Below are 17,965 nucleotides of genomic sequence, written 5' to 3'. Positions count from 1 at the left end.
ACAACTGCTGATATCAAATCCTATAAATGAAAGTGCAAGTTCTAAAAAACAGGATTTTCAAGAGAGTTTATAGTTAGTCCACTTCTGTCTCTACTGATGTCAGTGATGATGATTTTTCTGGGACTGAGTTCTATCAAAGTGCCATAGAAGGAGAGGACATCATCAGGGAACAGACTGCACATATCTAATGCTGAGATGCTGACAAAAGTATAACTCACTTCTAGCTTAACCCCCCAGCATAAGGTCTTTTATGGGGACATTTTTCGAATGGGGTAAAGAGAACAGCAACCAGAGAGAAAGAAAGTGGCTGGCTTAGGAAACAAATTACTTGTGCCAGATACTCTTTTCTTGCACAGACAGATTTCTCACCATAAAATCTGTATTTTATTAAAGAAAAATTCTATTCCTTCCCCCCAACCCTAACTCAAAGAAAATGAGATTTTTAACTTTCTCCCACTGTTTTCTTTATTCTAACATGGGTTTTTCATTATGTTTTAAACTGTGCCTATTCTAGACAGCCAGGTAATGACCATTTGCCACAGAACTGGTACCTAGGGTTGACATGGAAAAGATTCATTCGTTCCCATGTGCCCATTTTTAAAGCTTTTGTATAACACTTTGAAACGTGAACCAATGTCTCTTGCCATTTCTTCAAACTGGGAAGATTCTGAAAAAAACTTCAGAAAGTTGGAACTGATCAATTTATCTCAGTGAGCTGTGAGAAACCTAAAATTGACTTTAAAAGCTAATTGTTAATAGTTTTACTGCCCATCACTTAAGCAGATTCATTCAACTAATGTCATGCAATTACAATCTCAAATAATTCTAGGGAGAAATCATGCTTTGTACACCACTTAAAATACACTGCTGCACTAAACCTGATATACAGAATATAAAAATATAGTGTATAAAAATATACTAAGAAATAATGGGAATAAGCTTTACAATTCAGTATCTTTTTGTTTATATTTGACTTACTGAGTTGCAGCATTCAGCAGTCCCTGTGGACCACAAGTCCTGAGTCCAGGGCAAAATCCAAGGGAAAGCCCATTCGCTTCCTGGAATCTTGCTATGCTCTCAGAATCAGGTATTTTAAAGCAGTGATTTCAAAGACAGACTCTGAACTCTGTAAACAAATCATTGTATCAGTTTAAAATTTGCTTACTTTCATTGTAGGTCCTCAACCTATTCACAAAAGAGTAAATAGGAGTGACTTTTAGTATTGTACAACCCTCATTCAGCTGCAGCCTCGAGAAGTCTAGTCCAATGTTTCCTTCCACGAACACTTTCATGTGTTAAAGTACGTTAGGAAAGTATTTCTTTCCTAACGTCCTATTTTTACTTTATTCTGTTTGAACTATCACGATTTTAGCCATGCTCAAAAATTTATTTCCTATTAGTTACAATCAATTTAGAATCACTAATGTGATAGGCAGCCTAAATTATTCTTCCCACTTGTTTTAGCCGCCTCAATGTGATCACATTGCTATTTACCTAAGTGACTGTCTCCTTTCTGTGACTCATAGCCTCTTCTACTCCTAAGCACATTTTTGCAACGTACAAATGTTGTCATCTCACTGCTGTCCCTATTTTGTGTAACAACATCTTTTTTCCCCCTAAAAAGAAAATTATATCCTCTGGAGATAATCTTGTTGTGCTGATACTTGACTGCCTATTCTTAGCCATTAGTTCCCTCTCTTGGCTGATTTCAAGCCTTCAGAAATATTTAACTCTTAGCCTACAGCAAGGAAAGAAATGGGAGAAGTCTTTACAACCGATATAGCCTGTCATGTCTAATAAGTCTGTCTCTACAGGCAATGAATCAAAGCAGTCAATCAACCGTCAGGACCATAGCAAGACATTTTGCCATCTGTGGGAGAACGACGCTCCATATAAACACTTGTTCCTCTCCCTTCTGTATCTTCTGTTTAGCTTTCCTGCAGCTCAGAAGAAACCCAGCAATCCCCGTGCTTGTAACACAGGGCAAACCAGAGCAGCTTGCCAGGGGCGACCCCCCTCCCTGGCTCCTGCCCTACCGACCCGGCCAAGGCCACAGCGCCGAAAACGAGCCCGGTGCCGCAGGAGCAGAACTGCAGGAGGCCTCCAGTCAGCCACGGGCCCACGTCTGCTGGCACCCGCAGAGCTCGCCCGGCTCGCTTGGTGCAGCTGGGGCCGGCACAGCGGGGCACTTGGCGCTCCGAGATCCGCTGCACATTTACAGGCCGGGCACGTGCCTGGCTCAGCGAGGAAGTACCCGTAGCCTGGGCTCATTTCTAGCCGCCGCTGTGGCCCTATCAAGAACAATATGATGTTGTTGCTTTCCTGAAACTCCAATTCATACATAAACATATAAGTATACATATACAGAGAAAGAGAGAGAGAAAGGGAGAGATATTAGTTTTAGTGGTGGGTTTGATTTTAGCTTCTATTTTTATTCTTTCACTAATTTTAATTAAAATTAAAACAACAGCAACAAAACCCCTTGCAGTAACTAATAAACTAAAAAATAGCTTCATGAGGAAATGTCTACATGCTGCTTTTTACTCTTGCTGCCTCAATATACATAAGCAAGCATACATATCCAACTTATTCTGTGTTTCCAGCTGATGCTGTATTTCAATCTGTATTTACCAAGGAGTGGGCCAGAGTTGAAAGGCATCGTGCAGCCTAATAAAAAAGTGGTTTTTTTAAATGGATTAAAAAATGATATATATAACAGAAATAGCTGCCCCATCTTTTTTTTCCAAGTGTAATGTAATTTACCCCAAAATTTTCTTCCTAAAGCCTGTGCACAAACTGCTCAAACCGAATGAAAAGCTAACTGGGGAACCTGATAAAGTGAGTGACTATTTTTTTTTGAATATTCTTTGTTTGCTACACATGTCCTTTTTCAATCCTTTTAGGTAATTTAATACATTGTCCTCCTCACATTTTAAACATCTCAAAGATAACTACAGAGAGAAATGAATCTGGTATGTAAGAATTTAATTCCTCAAATCTTAAATTATTTTAAAATTAATTAAGAATTTAATTTAAGACTTCTCATTCCCTATGCAAATGCTTTGGAGGTTCCTCATTCATTCTACCTGTTAATTTTTGCATACTACCTTTTGAGAAAAGAACAGGAAAGAATCATATGAGCATGGCAATGCCAATGAAAGCTTGTAACACAGGTTAAGATTAGCTCTGACAAAACACAGATCTCTTAATCTAGCATCTTCACAATTAAAATTCAAATTCATAAAAATTCAGCATATATCTGGCATCAGTGTAATGAATATACAATGAGAGACCATGTTTTTTGCCAGGCTCCCGAAAGTGTCCCTTTCACTTCAATAAAAACTCATGGAAAACTGTTGTGATGGTCATGGCTCTGAAGAGATACATAGGTACAGTTTGGGAAATATTTTAAAAACTAGCTACACTCTTTCTGTATAGCAGGACATACCCTCTTTCGTTATTCCACCATAATAATAGCTTGCAGAGGTGTTAAAATAGTAGAAATGGCACTTGTGCCATTTCCACTTGATTTGCTAACATCTCACCAGGCTGAAAGATTGTATTCTTGCTCTTCACATAGCAAAAGAGATTTAAATGCCGAATAACAAAGCTGCCTTAAAGAGAATTTTCAACACATCATAATCTGCTGTGAACCATGCCACCGTGAGTCCTTTCTCACTACAAAAATAACAACGTGAACAACAAAGATGTGCATCGTATTGCATTACGATCTGTATTTTGATGAGGATTTTTCTGATGAAGCCCATCAGCAACACCCTGAACTGGGAGGAGGAGTAGGGAGAAAAATTTCATCAGTGAATCATGTTTTAAAATGACAACAACATTCCAAGGACGAATAACAGGATTTTCTTCTAACTCAGTAAATACGATGATTTGCGAGAATAATTCTGTCTTAAACAGTACTTTTTACATATTGGCTCTTACATAACACCTCACAGATGCTAACTGATAGCTAAAGCCACTGTCAAAAAAAAATCAAACCACTAAATAGCACATTGCTGCTATATTCTTGTATTTCAAGAGCAGTGCCAAATACACAAACAAAGCAAATACAAATTAAACAGATATCTCTGTATCATCTATACTACTGCACTGCAGCGAGGTGGCCTTAAATGTTGTGTATATATCTGGTTAAATCCTTTACAAGTAGTGAGTGGAAGGATGTAACAACCAAAAGCAGCCACTACAAGGTGGAGGAAAAAAAGCATTTCCTGACTGGAGAAACACGGAAGTCAGCATTTGCTTGTAACTTAAACCATACTGAAGCCTAACCATATACTCCCTGAAAGATTCAATGACAGAGTATCTCCTTTTACGGTTGGTATTCAGAGATGGCCTACAGTGAAAGGAAGGCATGATTTTCAAGCCTTTCCTGATCAAATTAATTATCTTTGAGATAGCATTGCAGATTTTGCTCATGTCAAGTTCAAGAATTCATAGATGAGAAACTTTCTACTACCATCAAACCAAAATCATCCTACTAGCCAACAATGATGTAGATGCAACTGAGATTTTATAATAATATCAAAAAAAATGTAGACACTAAGCTGTTGAAGAAACTAACAGTCACCAAAATCCTTTCTAGGATCTAGGAAAGATCCATCCTGGGAATAAAGAAATCTAGAATACTGACTGCTCAATGTCTCCTTGGAAAGGCAAATACTTAGAAGAAAAAAGAGAGAAAAAGGCAATGAGAAAACAGTGAATAAAATACATTTAGAGTTGATTTTTGTTTATCTAAAGAAATTCCTGCAGAATGCAAAGAAAAAAAAATAAGAAAAATCCTTACTTGACGGAAATATTTGCATAAAGGAAATTTGCACCAGGAGCATTACAATTGTGTCTCAAAGCTAATTAAAGTTCAGTTGATTCTTTCACGTGATTCATCAAGAGTAACACAGAAGTGAAGCCCATGTCAGACCTCTTCAGGAACCATCTCATCTTTGCAATTCAGTACCTCACCACTGATTGCTAATCCTTGGATTGTCTATTTTTTAACCAGTTGGATACCTCTTCTATTCCCATTATATTTAGACAGCGTTTCTTTAACTTGTTTAACCTGTAGGAAAATACTAAAAAGCCTTCAGGAAGGGAATTTTATCCACAACATACGTCACACCCATAGTTTCCACATGTTGCTTAGAACTAGAACTTAATCCAATCAAGAGAAGAGGTAGCCCCAGAATCAGTAAAGAGCTGCGAAAGCGATGCTGTATTTCCTATCCCCCTCCTGTGTCACATAAAAAGAATCACACAGTTCATAGCATACGAGTGCGACTCCTCCGCTGCGTCCCGCAGAGAGCAGGGCCACAGCCCAGGCTTGTAATCAGGGAGAAGCACAATATCCGAGTGCAATGCAAAACTCTGAACTTCTACACCAGACAATGAGAAGCCAGGTTGCCGATCAGCACGGCAATCAGCTGACGCATGAAGCAGGTATGAAGAGGCACAAAAGAGGATGAGTATTCAGAGTGCAGCGGGCTGCAACCATCACAGCTGAACTGTGCCTCCTCCCTCGCCAGTAAAACCTTTATTTGCTTCAACAGTGCACGAGGACACAGACAATTGCACCAATTCTGAAGTCTGCAGATTGCTAAAAATACTATCATGGTGTCAGACTGGTGACAAAGCCAGGCAATACCTATTTGTAGCAGCAGACTGCACAAGATGATTGAGAAACAGGTGCAAAACACCCTACAGGGTGAGGATTTCAAATAATCTACCCCGCGTGAAAGTTGCATCTCAATTTCTACTAGTTAGAAGGGAGTCGTGTCCACTGCCAGTTATTCTGGTTGATTCTTAGAGGTTTAGATGTGTTTAGACACCATCAGCTGCTCACTGGGTCTCAACATCAACATTCAGAGTGGCTTCACGTTAGCCAAAATACCGCTGTGCAGAATTTATTTGATGAAACTACACTTAAGAATAACTAAATTCTTCTTCCTTTCTCATTTTATCTTGAAAGGTTTGAAATCTGAAATACTTCATACTTTTTACCCCAGATCTGGTCTTAACTGTTCTGGCACAGACGGACTACCACAATCCATCTAATCAGATAAGACAAAAATCAAGTTGGCATTATATTGCAGAGAGGAAAAACTGAAAGAAAAAAAAATGCACGATTTGAATGGCAGTGGTGTAGAATACCACTTTTTTTTGTCTTGCCATGAAACACTGGAGTATATTTGGGCTGTCTCCTCTACTCTTGACCATCATCAGATTTGGGAAACAAACAAAACCCAGCTACAAGGATTTGCCCCGAGAAACTTAATTGTTCTAATATACCCAGATATCCCATAGAGGCAATCACCTTTCAGCTTGGGCAGGAAATGTCTCCAAGATCGTTAGAAAATATTAATGCCAGAGTTAAAACTATCAATATCATCACTATTAAATGACTAAAGCCCAAATTTGCAGCTTAGTCAGTTCATTGAGAAAGGCCATTTTGATCCTCGAAAGAATTTTTCTAAAAGTAAGAATAATAAACCAAAATTTTCAAATTATTGACGTTTATAAATTCAAACAGTGCACAAAGCTTTAAGCATTGCTATGACAGAAATAGACAGAAATACTTTTACCGCCAGACATACATACAAAATCCAACAGTATTTAAACTCTTCAGTAAGGAAGTGTATATTTGCCTATGGAAACTGGCCATACATCCATCTCCCTGTGCCCACTGCCCTCTTCTCCTTCCCTTAGGTTTCCTTCCAAACATTTTCTGAACCTGACGACAAATTTTAAGAAAATTTTACAAAAATTAGAAATGTCAAAGATGGTAAGTTTTTAAAATTTGGGGGGTGACAGTGTCGAGATCAGTGGCTGAAGAGCTAGGCCCTTGGTGAGGATAAGGCTCTTCTCCGTTCTGCTCCACCGTCAGCCAGCCAAAGCAGCCCGCACGCAGCCTGGAATTGTTGTGAACGCCGGCTGCATCTGGAATTTCCTACTGCGTGACTGTGTGGAACAGCTTTTCAGTTTACTAGTGCAATTATGATGTAGTATTTCACTAATTTCAAATGAAGGACAACATACTTAGAACAATACAAAAACAACTAAAGTGAACAGAAAACACAGAAAAACGAGAATTATTTATAATGTTCAATATCCCAAAACACGTGGGCATAATTATGAACTTCTATGTTGGCGTTAAGTTACGTAGTATATGAAGATACAGAAATATATTTAAAAAATCAGTATTAAAATAAGTTTCATTCAAAGGGAAGTTAAAATGTATTACAGATAACAAGGAAAATTCTAAACTGGCAGACAGGCACTGCTATTTTGGGAAGTGAACAGATGGCTATAGAAAAGCTGACCCAGAAATCAAGAACAAAAGAGGGAGTCAGAGCAGGGTGCTGTAACAAGGTATAATTGGAGATTTCTGTTTTTGTATTTTATTGCAGAAGCTTTGTGATAAGCTCAAGACACCAGGAATCTAGAATAGAAAAAACCTGGATTGTACTTCCAGTTATGTCAGTGGCTTGCGGAAGGGTTTGAGCTTTGGCTTCCCCCTCCCCCATCTCTCTAAGTACAAGCATTCATACACACTCATTACAAAATCTCACTACCGTGCCATACTTTACCTATTATGCCAGAAGTAATAGGAAAACTATAAAGTTAGGGTCAAAAAATACAGCTTATTTACTATGAAACATTTCTGTGCAAACACTGCTATGACAAATTTTTAAATAATTCATTAAAAACATTTAGACTAAAACAGTACATATAAGCTGTTTAAAAGTATACTAGATTTTTGGCCCATTATGATCTCTTTCATTAGGGACCTTAAAAATTTATAAGAGCAAAATCAATGAAGTATAAAAAAACCTTAATCTCATCTCATATTTGCAGAGAAAAAAGGCCCTTCTCTTATTCCCAAATAAGCATATGCAGCCATGACTTCAGCCTCTCCTCATGCACAGCACAGGATGTCTCGACTGATTTAATATAAAATCTCAGTAATTCAAATTTACTTTTGCCTGAGAAAGGGAACAATCTTTTTTGCTTTGTGTTGCTTATTACTATAAGCAACTTAAGTAATTTCTTTGTTCATACTTGTAAAATTGATGCAGTCCATTAAGAGCCGTACTGGACACGTTCTAGCAGATATTAAAAGCACTATGGACAGCAAGTCTGTGAAAGTACACTGCCTTCAGAGACCAGTTGGCTGGTCTTTAAGTTCAAAGTACAGGTCCACCTAGGAGACCATTCTTATTACTTGATTACAAGTAAAAAATGCCTACAAATTTTCCTTATTTTTTTTAAGGAAATCCAAATGTATTAGATGCGCAAATTATTTGCACGTCTCATAAATCGTATCATATACTGCAGTAAATACTACCATTTCCTATTAACAACCTTGTCTCTGTAAATAGAGGTTAAGTAGTCTCTATTCCGTCTTTCTGATCATTGTTGAATATAATAATACACAAACTGCACTTCAACAGTTATAATCTCTTGGTGTTCCTGAGATTCACATTCTCAGGAAGTATTTTTAGCTTTGTTTAATTTTCCTTTGGACTAGCTATCCTTCAAGAAGCTGCAATACTACCTCAGTTTCTTCTTTAGAACGGTTGGGATTGAGAACACTGAAGATTTAAGTTACCAAATTACTTAACCTGTGAAATCAATCTGAACACACTACATGTCTTAAAACACTCTTTGCATCTATTTTACAAGGTATGAATAAATACTTACTAATAAACAACACAAAATAATGAATCACTGAGTTTTTATACAGAATCACTCGTAAGTGGAGAGTGCAACAGTTTCAGCAGCTCTTCACCACGGCAGGAGGAGGGGACGCCCCGCCAGGCCTCTGCACGTGCCATTTAGGGTTAAATCCAGAGGCCAAGATTGACAATTACAGTTCTCATGCAAAAATAACAAATACAAATACACGTACATTTATCCACAGCAGAAAGGAAGGACAACTGTTTTTATTTAGCGTCAGACCCAGTGACAGAAGTAACACAAGAATCCTTCATCCCATCACCAGCTATGGTCTGAATTGCCTAGAAATGGGATTGGTGCTCAAAACGGGGGACAAAAGTTGTTGTTCATCATCTAACTGGGGAATTTCCACAAATTAGGAACATTAGCTTATGTGTTTCCATTACAGAAAGTTTGGGAGAGGGGAGGTCATACATGTCCCTGCATGTCCTCTAAAAAGCCCTTTTTCTTCTTTTTTTAAAGAATACAAACAAGTAAAAGAAAATGTCTGCTTTCAAAATCTGTAATAGCTTCAGTACAGAATGGAAGAGATGAAGAAATGTATTCAAAAAACATTTTGATGTGGCTAAATAAAAAACTGCTTCTGGCACACAGGCCTAAACCCAGCAATCCTATTTGGTGTTTTGCAACTGGTAAATCATTAAACTATCCTACAATCCAGAAAAGAGGCAAATTAAGTGAAAAGTGTGTTTGAAGCAGAATCAGTTATGAGCCCTGCATACCTTCTGAAAGCTTTTTAAAGATACCTTCTGAAATGTTAAATCTACAGAGATTAAATATTGTACTGAGAGAAAGAAGAGAGAGCTTTCCCTTACGATTCTGACAAAGTTTCATGCCTTGAAAAAAGAAGAGCATTTAATGACACATTAAATAAGCTGAGAGGTTACATTTTTTGCACTGAGACACTCTGCAGTTTTGAATTGGTATACGAAGACTTCAGCACGCTCCCTACTGCTAATTTAAAAATAAAAGCAGGAAGGTCAACAAGTTTACGTGAAGGCCTACGCAAGCCTGCTATACTCGTGCTCCGAACCGGCCAGAAGGAAACCAGACGGCCTCCGCCAGCGCCGCGAAGAGCCGAGCCGAGCCGAGCCGAGCCGAGCCGAGCCGAGGGGCCTGTGGGGTTCGCCCCTCCAGCCCAGCGGCGCCCCCCAGCCGATACCGGCTGGGAAGACTGAGGCACAGGCAGAACAGTTCAGCTGTTTCTACAAATAAACACCTATATATATCCAGCAAGAAAATTCAGGATTAAACCGATGCTAATCGGATACCTGTTTCATAGTCCTAAAATAACTAACTCATATTGTTTCTCCATAGAGTATTTTTTCCATGCAGCAAAGCATTGCTCTTTGCCCTGCAGAAACAAACATGTTTATCCTAACCTTGTGATTTCAGTGGCATAGCAAATCTTCGAGGGAATGAAAAACTTATTATTCAACCTATGCATTTTCAGGGAGTTACAGTTTCCTGACCATTAGCCTGTTTCCTTTGATTTTATTCTGGGCACAGAAGTGTAAGAAAAGAATAGTCACTTGTTCAGAACAATTCCCAGAACTACCATGGTCTTGAGTTCTTGGTGCTGTTGTGGGCTGAGAAAAACATTAGCTCACGACAATAAATTAAAAAGCCCTTATAACACAAGAAAAGAGGGGTATTGGTATGCAGTGCTGAGGGGGGTGGCAGTGCTCAGAGTCGCAGCTGGGCTTCTCAGCAAAAGCCAGCAGATAGTGCCTGCCAGAAGAAGCTCTCGCTGGACAGACACCATTCTGAGAACAAAAACAACAAAATTTTGCTGTTAAGCACAGCTAAAGGGAAATGCTAAGCCGAGGAGACAGCTTCTGGCTTTCCCAATTATTTTTGGAAGGCTCCTCAGCCTTGAGGGCCAAAGGCAAGGTGATGGCAGTGTGCTGTGAGGAGACACCCTGAGAATCTGAAATCATCACAGAAACTCCTCTAGACTGAAAGAGGAAAGATGAGTGTGTACAAATTCTAAACTGAAATCAAAATAAAAAAAATCATCTTTTTTACATCTCCATTACTATAACATCTATAGTCACCTTCCAAAGGTAACTTAAGTGATCTGCTTTAGAGTCTTTGGCTCTTAATCCGTGTTTCCTTTCTCCTCCTCCCTCAGGGTTTATGAAATCTTAAGTATTTTTCAGACTGCCAATCTTTGTCCTCATCTTCATTATAAAAGAAAGAAAAATACTTTTCAGTTGCAACAGAATATGGTGATGTCCACGTTTGTTCCTCTCTCATTTAGGATCATGCTTCACCACCGTGGACGAGTACCAGAGAAAAGCCTGTGTGTGCACACAACTGTTACCGTTGCTGACAATCCACTGGCTCAGAGGATCAGTTCCTGACCACATATATCATCTCTAAACCTCAGGTGATAAACTAGGGAGGCTGGGCTGAGTATCTTCAAAGTGCCTGAGGGACTAAGATCCTGAATTTGATTGGGGAGGGGGGAGGGAGAGGTGTAAATATTTGTGTAGAGGATGTGAAATGGAAAAGGAGAGAGTGCGGCTCACAGCCTCACTGCATTACTAAAACCATTAATGGTGGATAACAGTATAGAGAACACCAGTAAAATTCAGAAAACTCTACCATTTAACCAATTCTGTACGTGTTCTTCAACCAATGATATCTTTCAGCTGCAGACTACCGAAAGTTTTTGCCGTTGTCAACTTGTGCATCACCATCTTTCATACATTCTGTTTAACCGGCTGCTGCTCTCCTGTAATCTGATCTCAGTCATACATTTGTCTAGCTCTAGTACTGGTTTGTACTTGTAAAAGCTAGTCTAGCTCATGTGCTACTAACCTGCAGTAATAGGCTCAACCTGCAAGGAGGAAGAATGAACTGGGTATTTTCAGAAAACCTGAGGTAGAGAAAGAGGAAGAACAACAAAATAAAGTCCTAAAACTCAAATAGTTGCGTAAGAGGAAAAAAAAATACATGCCACAGTAGTGGCTCAGATTTGATAGTTTCAGAAATCCATGTAATAATAAAATAATTTTGCAAGGATTGAAATATTGCCCCTGTAGTGCTTGAGAAGCCGAAGTAGCAGCATTTCAATAGCGCTTGACATTCACCGGATCTTTCCAAAGTGCAAGTTCTTGTAAACAGTCTAGAGAAGACAAGATGGGAAATAGGTATTTCAGTCACGGCTTGTCTGGATGAATGCAAGTGTGATGAATATAGTCACAACTCTGCTTAAGCCAGATGCCTACCAATGACCCTAAGAATCAAACAGCGAAATAAAACATATGGGGTCAAAACCATTATTCAGCCAGTGACCTGGTACCTTCTGGTTTGGTTTAAGTTGCCATACTGGCAAAGAAGTTTGTCTAAATCTGTAGAAAGTAGCATCTACATGTGGTAGACAGGCCAAAAGCTATTGCATCAGTTCACATATGCATCTGGGCAACACTGAGGGAAAACTAATGCTGAAGGACCAAAAAGAGGCTTTTTAATTTCCTAATATACATATTTCCGGACCACTGCAAAATTAAAATCTCAAACACATGAAATTTGGCTGGTTTGCACTTGAAAAACAATCATTAAATTTTCTCCCTTATGTATCCTCCTATAAATTATACACATATATAGAGTCTTTATTTAAGCCATATAGCTTAGCTTTATATACAGGTTATATATAGCTATATTAACTGGTTGGATCTTCCTGTATTATAGTAATAAATGTTTTTTTAATCCAACAAATCAATATAGAAAAGGGGGAAATAGAACTTACCACGATCACCTTGAAGTTATATTAAGAATTAAAGACTCATAAAATGTTATTGAACTCTTTGTTGTTAAAATGGAAGTCCAAAGTCATTATGTAACCCACAATGGACAAAAAAATAAATTTCTCTTTCTGGTGTGTAAAGTCCAAGGAGACATATAGACTATAAATAAGTCCAAGATAACATTGTTATACTTTACAGTCAGAATTAGAAAAGTTGTAACTCTTTTCTCCTGTTAAGGCACATGTTGCAAACAGCTACTCTCAATATCAAATGCAAACATAATTTTTAGAGTAGGTATGTTACGGAATTTACAATAAATCCTGAACTCAAGTTATTTATTCAGTTCTAAGTGACTAGTTGGAGACAATCAGTGATTATACACAAATTTAGTTTTTCTATCATAAAAATGCTCTTCAAGAGGATAGAATCAGTATGGCAAAAATCTAAAATACTGGTGGGAAGGGTGAAATCAACACCTTTGTTTTAATTATAACGGAAGCTTGGAATACATCAGGAAAGAAAAATAATTTTAACAGAGCAGTGATTCTGAAAGTAGAGGTCATGTCTTCATTTAGAGGTTCAGAATTTACAGGTCTTTCAAAAAATAAGCTGGTAATACTGACATTTGAGATTCAATCCTGACAGAAGCAAAATCTGCAACCAGAAGTATCATTACAACCTGAGTCATGAAAAGCACTAAAATAACATTTCCAGGAAATTAATCAATACTTATAGTATTTGTGTTATCTCAAAAGATGAAACACAATTTGCTAAAGGTTATCGCTATTTTAATGCTAGCTGTCCTTTAAACGTTGTGGAGCACGAGTATTTCCTGTAAGCAATACAATCTCTTGAAATTGTTTTAAACTTTCACTCATTTTTTTCTAATAAGATGATCAAATGCAGAACTAGACACCATTTCACTGATCACTCGTAACACTTCTTCCCTGAAGAGTGAAAAGGGATCCTCACGTGTATTCTTCAGGAAGGAAGGTACTATATTATTGCAAAGAACTGCAGTGGTAACAGACATCTTAGAAAATAAAGTTAAAACTTAAATTTAACTCCCAATTTTGTGTCTGAACCTCCCTGAGACAGACTTTGTCCCATTCCTGCATGTGGGAAAGGCCATGGTCCCAAGCTCTGTATTCAATGGGGCTCACCACAGGCACAAGAATCTCTGCATAATTCAAAACTGCAGCTCCACAAAAACAGTTGGGTTTTGCTTTCTAAAAAGACTGGTTTGCCAAATCTTTCATCACTGATATCAGCAGATTGAAGCCCATACATTCTTACTTCGAGAATTAATTTTTAGCTTGATAAACTAAATAGGTAAGGATGTACCTATATTTAAACTCAACTGTCCCAAATAGACTATATTTGCTTCAGTGACTTGGCTCTTAAATTCTAAGCATTGAAACAATTTGTGACTCTTCAGAAGTGCCTAATAATTGGTTTGAAGAGATACAGAGGTAAAAAATAAAAGGGAGAGACAGAGCACTAAAATTACATTAAGCTAATTCCTAAAAATACATTCCAGTAAGAAGAGATGGAAAAAAGACAGAAGAAAGAAAGTGAAAGATGGGTAAATCAACACCAGAAGCTATTTTTGCACAAAAAATCTCCCTTCTAAACCTACTAATCTTAAAATAACATCTGAGCTGTTTTTCTAACTCATACCCTATATGAATGACAACACTTACGATCTTTACTTACATGAACTATCCCACTGAAGTCAACATAAATGCGCTAGTCACCTCTGTAAGATGACTCACATAAAACAGTCTTATAGATTTATACTTAAAATTATTTAAGAACTGACTAAGGATCCAAACACATGTCTTTATGAATGTTCTAGAAAAGAAAGAAGTTGCACTGTGGTAGTATACTTTTCTTCTGTGTTCAAATTTTTTTTGGAACTTTGTAGGAAAAATGAGGGCAGCAGTTTCCAACTTATCTTTTAGCTATAATTAGTATATTGTATCCTCATGATAATACCACTGTACAACCACTCACTTTGTTCCATCACACAAACAGATAGTGGATATTATCATCAGCTAAAAATCCTGAATGACATCAAAACTCAAAAGCACTCAGGCAAATCCTGAAATTATGGTAAGAACATGAAGCTTTTCTTAAGCTGAGACTGAAATAACATAGAGTTGGTTCAGAAGTGGGAGTTAATTCCTTTTAAGGTAAAGTGTAAATGTAAAGTAAAATACTGGATAAATCATTTGGAATAAAGTATTCTGACTCCACTGATAACTGTCCTGCAAAAACTTGCAGGCAGGCAAAGTTCTAAGTCATTCGCATGAAGTTAACACCACCACCACCACCACCACCACCAACAACAACAACAAAAATGTAAGAAATACCATACACAAAGTCAATCCTTCCTAATTGTTCTAAAAAAGAGAAATAAATTATTTCTGAAATTATTTCAGGAGTTCAGCTCTTTCTTTGTTAGCACCTATTCACTCCCAATTGTTTATTCTCCTTGTACTTTTTGCCTAATAGGGAGCAAAAAGAGCACTAAGGAATTAATATGTTTGGATCTGCTTATCAAATAACCAGTTGAAATCTAGTTCTTACTGTGCATGCTGAGGCAATCTGCTTTAAAGCAAGTCTCTGGCCCCAAATTGTCCAGCTTGCACCCACACGAAAGACAGGATTGCTTACATTAGCCATTGCACAATATCATAGTATTAAATCCTAGCAGACATGAAGCTGGTGATGCAGCCCCCAAGCACTTAATGATTCAATCCTTCCACTCTTCATCTTCTTTTTTTTTTTTTTTTTTTTAATTTAATTACAAAATACTCACACTTGTTTGACTTTTGAGCCTTTAAGGTCTTACAGTTCGAATTTTTTCTTCACAATACTAACAACTAGAAATGCATCAGTTTTAAAAATTCCAGTGTAAGAATACAATTCCAGACCCAGGAACTTTAAGAAGGAAATCCATACATTTCAACAGCTTATTGCACTGAGTATACTACTCAATGTCCATCATTCTGTGTAGGAATCCAACCAGAAAAACTAATAAATCAATCTAGGATTTGGTTAAATAAACTGAATATGTTCATTTAATTTAAAATGATTTGGCATCTGTTGTACTCCTTTCAATCTCTTCAAATAAGTTTCAACATTTAATCAATCACAGAAGCAATTTCTCACATCCATATTTTGGCCCCCATAGCATCAACTCTGAAATAAAGTGAAATCAACTTCTCTATTACAAACAGAATGCCAAGAAAAAAAGGGGGGGTTAGTTTCAACTGCACCATAGTTTTCAGTATTTCATAATGAAAATCTTTGCATTCTTGGCCATGAGTTTCTACATTGATGTGCTCATCACAAACTGTGCTACCTCCATTTGGTCTTTGAAAAGACAGTAACAATAAACACCTTTGATTTAAACTAAAATCTTTCGTACAGTGATACCAATTCCCTAAAAGTTATTAAAGGTAAAAATCCCACCCAGGCTAACAGATGAATCAGTCCGGCCCCTTGAACTATCTGATAAAGTTCTTTGGATAACAAGGGCTGAAAACAAGTGATCTACGAATCAAACTAGCAATACATTGGTTACTGCTCAAGGAAAGTTGTGTGTTTATTTGTTTAGCTTTATTGTAAATACAGATAAGTACAGCACATGTTTCTAATACACCCATTTGGAAACAATGTTTGCAATACCAAAATTGTTGTCCACTTCAAAATTTGTAACGTAACTTTATTATTAAAAATGGATGCTGTTCCTAACCTTGTGTTTGGTAAGGACTAGCACATATTAATTCTCTGCAGGACTGAGAAAGAAAGCAAGAAACAGACTTTATAGAACTTACAGAATTCAAATATAAATTGGAGATAAGAATGGTATGAAGAAATCTGCCTGCTCCTTATAAACTTGTCCAAATTAGGCCATCTTATTTTTCACATTTTAAATTCAGATTTAAAGAAAAAATTGAAATCATAAAAATGACACTTTCATAGATGAGTCTTAATAGTTTTAATAGATAAGAATAGGGATTGAATATAGAAGTAGATCACAGAACAAAAAATTAACTCTAGCTTACAATACTTTCAATCCCCTTCCTGAAATATTGCATAACTTCACATATATGCTAATTTTTAAGCAATATAAGTATGAATTATGGAGAAAGGAAGTGCAATAGCAACGTAAGTTCAGAAAGCCTGTTCAGTGTCAGTGCTGGATAACTGCAGGTCTTTTACTCACAAGCTTATACATACCACTGTGAATTCAAGCATTTCAGTTTTCTGAATAGTCAGTGAAACAGTGTTTGTAGTAAAACACCCAAATTTTATTATTATGAAATTAATAAATTTTTTCCAAGTTTAAAAAATATTTGTCTTTTGCATTTACACTGAGGTGTATACAGACTGGATTTTGAACTTGAAAAAAAAAATAAGAAGCCTGTTACATAATATTTTGAAAAATTTTCTGCAAAACCAAGACATACAAATGTCACTGCATATATCTCGCTCTCCTTCTTATAATAAAGTCTGCTTCATTATATATGGCAGTGATTCAGCAAGTAATAACAAGAAGAGAAAATGATTTCAGATATGTATTCCATGTCTAGTGATCATCCCAGAAGAAAGCATATAGTTATTAGAGCTATATTAAGAAAGTAAAAATGAGAGCTTCTTCCTGCCCTTAAAACATAAAACGTTCCTACAGTTTAAGTGTTGACCTGAAATATTTGCATTTCCAGCAACGAAGTTCACATCTTCCAGACAGTTATTCATCTCAGTCTTCCTCTTAATCTTTGCTTGCCAGAGATTATTTTGTGTTAATGGTAGTAGCCACAATGTGCTAGCGTTTTCCAGACATTCAAGAAGGGATGGTCCATGCCCCAAGGAGCTCACACTCTAAAGACAGACAGGCAGGTAGACAGAAGTTAGGGAAAGGAAAATAAAAGTCAGATAAAACAATTAGATTCACTATAGGCAGCATGGCAAAAGTTGACCTGTAAGAAAGAGGTAAACATGGTGAAGTCTATAAGGGAAGAACTAGCAGATGAATTCTTGTAGGTTGTGCCATGCATTGCTGCTGCATAGCAGAAAGCAAAAGGTGTGAAAAAAGCTGACAAACAAGTGAGCAGAAAGCTTGACAAGAGAAACATAAGCAGAGAGTTATGTATTTTCTTCCATGAGGTAGGTTAGCTTCTGCAATTTCTTAGATGCTAAATAATTTTTTCCATTTTACTACTCATGCTTTATTAATCAAGTCATTGGTGCTCTGTCTATCTTCTAAAAAGGTTAATTTCTCAGGTAGCATCCACACAATTTCTGTTATTTTAACAGAAAATCCTGTTCTGTTTCCTTCACTGAGGATATCCTTAGAAGAATGTGCAGGAGTTAAAATACAGTCCTTGCTGTGAAGGATGGAAATGCAAGCGGAACTGGTATCTTATTTTTCCTCATTTTTTTAA

At 37.2% G+C, this 17,965-nt stretch overlaps 1 protein-coding gene across 7 annotated transcripts in view; it reads right to left on the bottom strand.

The window, feature by feature from the left end:
• Positions 1–17,965, bottom strand: part of GPHN (gephyrin) — a 300,320-nt gene that overhangs the window by 212,893 nt on the left and 69,462 nt on the right. The window contains exon 1 of one of the 7 annotated variants that reach the window (XM_062575847.1): positions 979–1,028. The exons of the other annotated variants lie outside the window; for them this stretch is intronic. Coding sequence (XP_062431831.1) covers positions 979–991 — 13 coding nt within the window. The 5' untranslated portion in view covers positions 992–1,028. Of the gene's footprint in view, positions 1–978; positions 1,029–17,965 lie in introns of those variants that run through there. 7 annotated transcript variants of the gene reach the window in all.

This window comes from Rhea pennata, chromosome 5, assembly GCF_028389875.1.
Source record: "Rhea pennata isolate bPtePen1 chromosome 5, bPtePen1.pri, whole genome shotgun sequence".
Taxonomy (NCBI): domain Eukaryota; kingdom Metazoa; phylum Chordata; class Aves; order Rheiformes; family Rheidae; genus Rhea; species Rhea pennata.
This window is presented reverse-complemented; position numbering and strand designations above follow the sequence as displayed.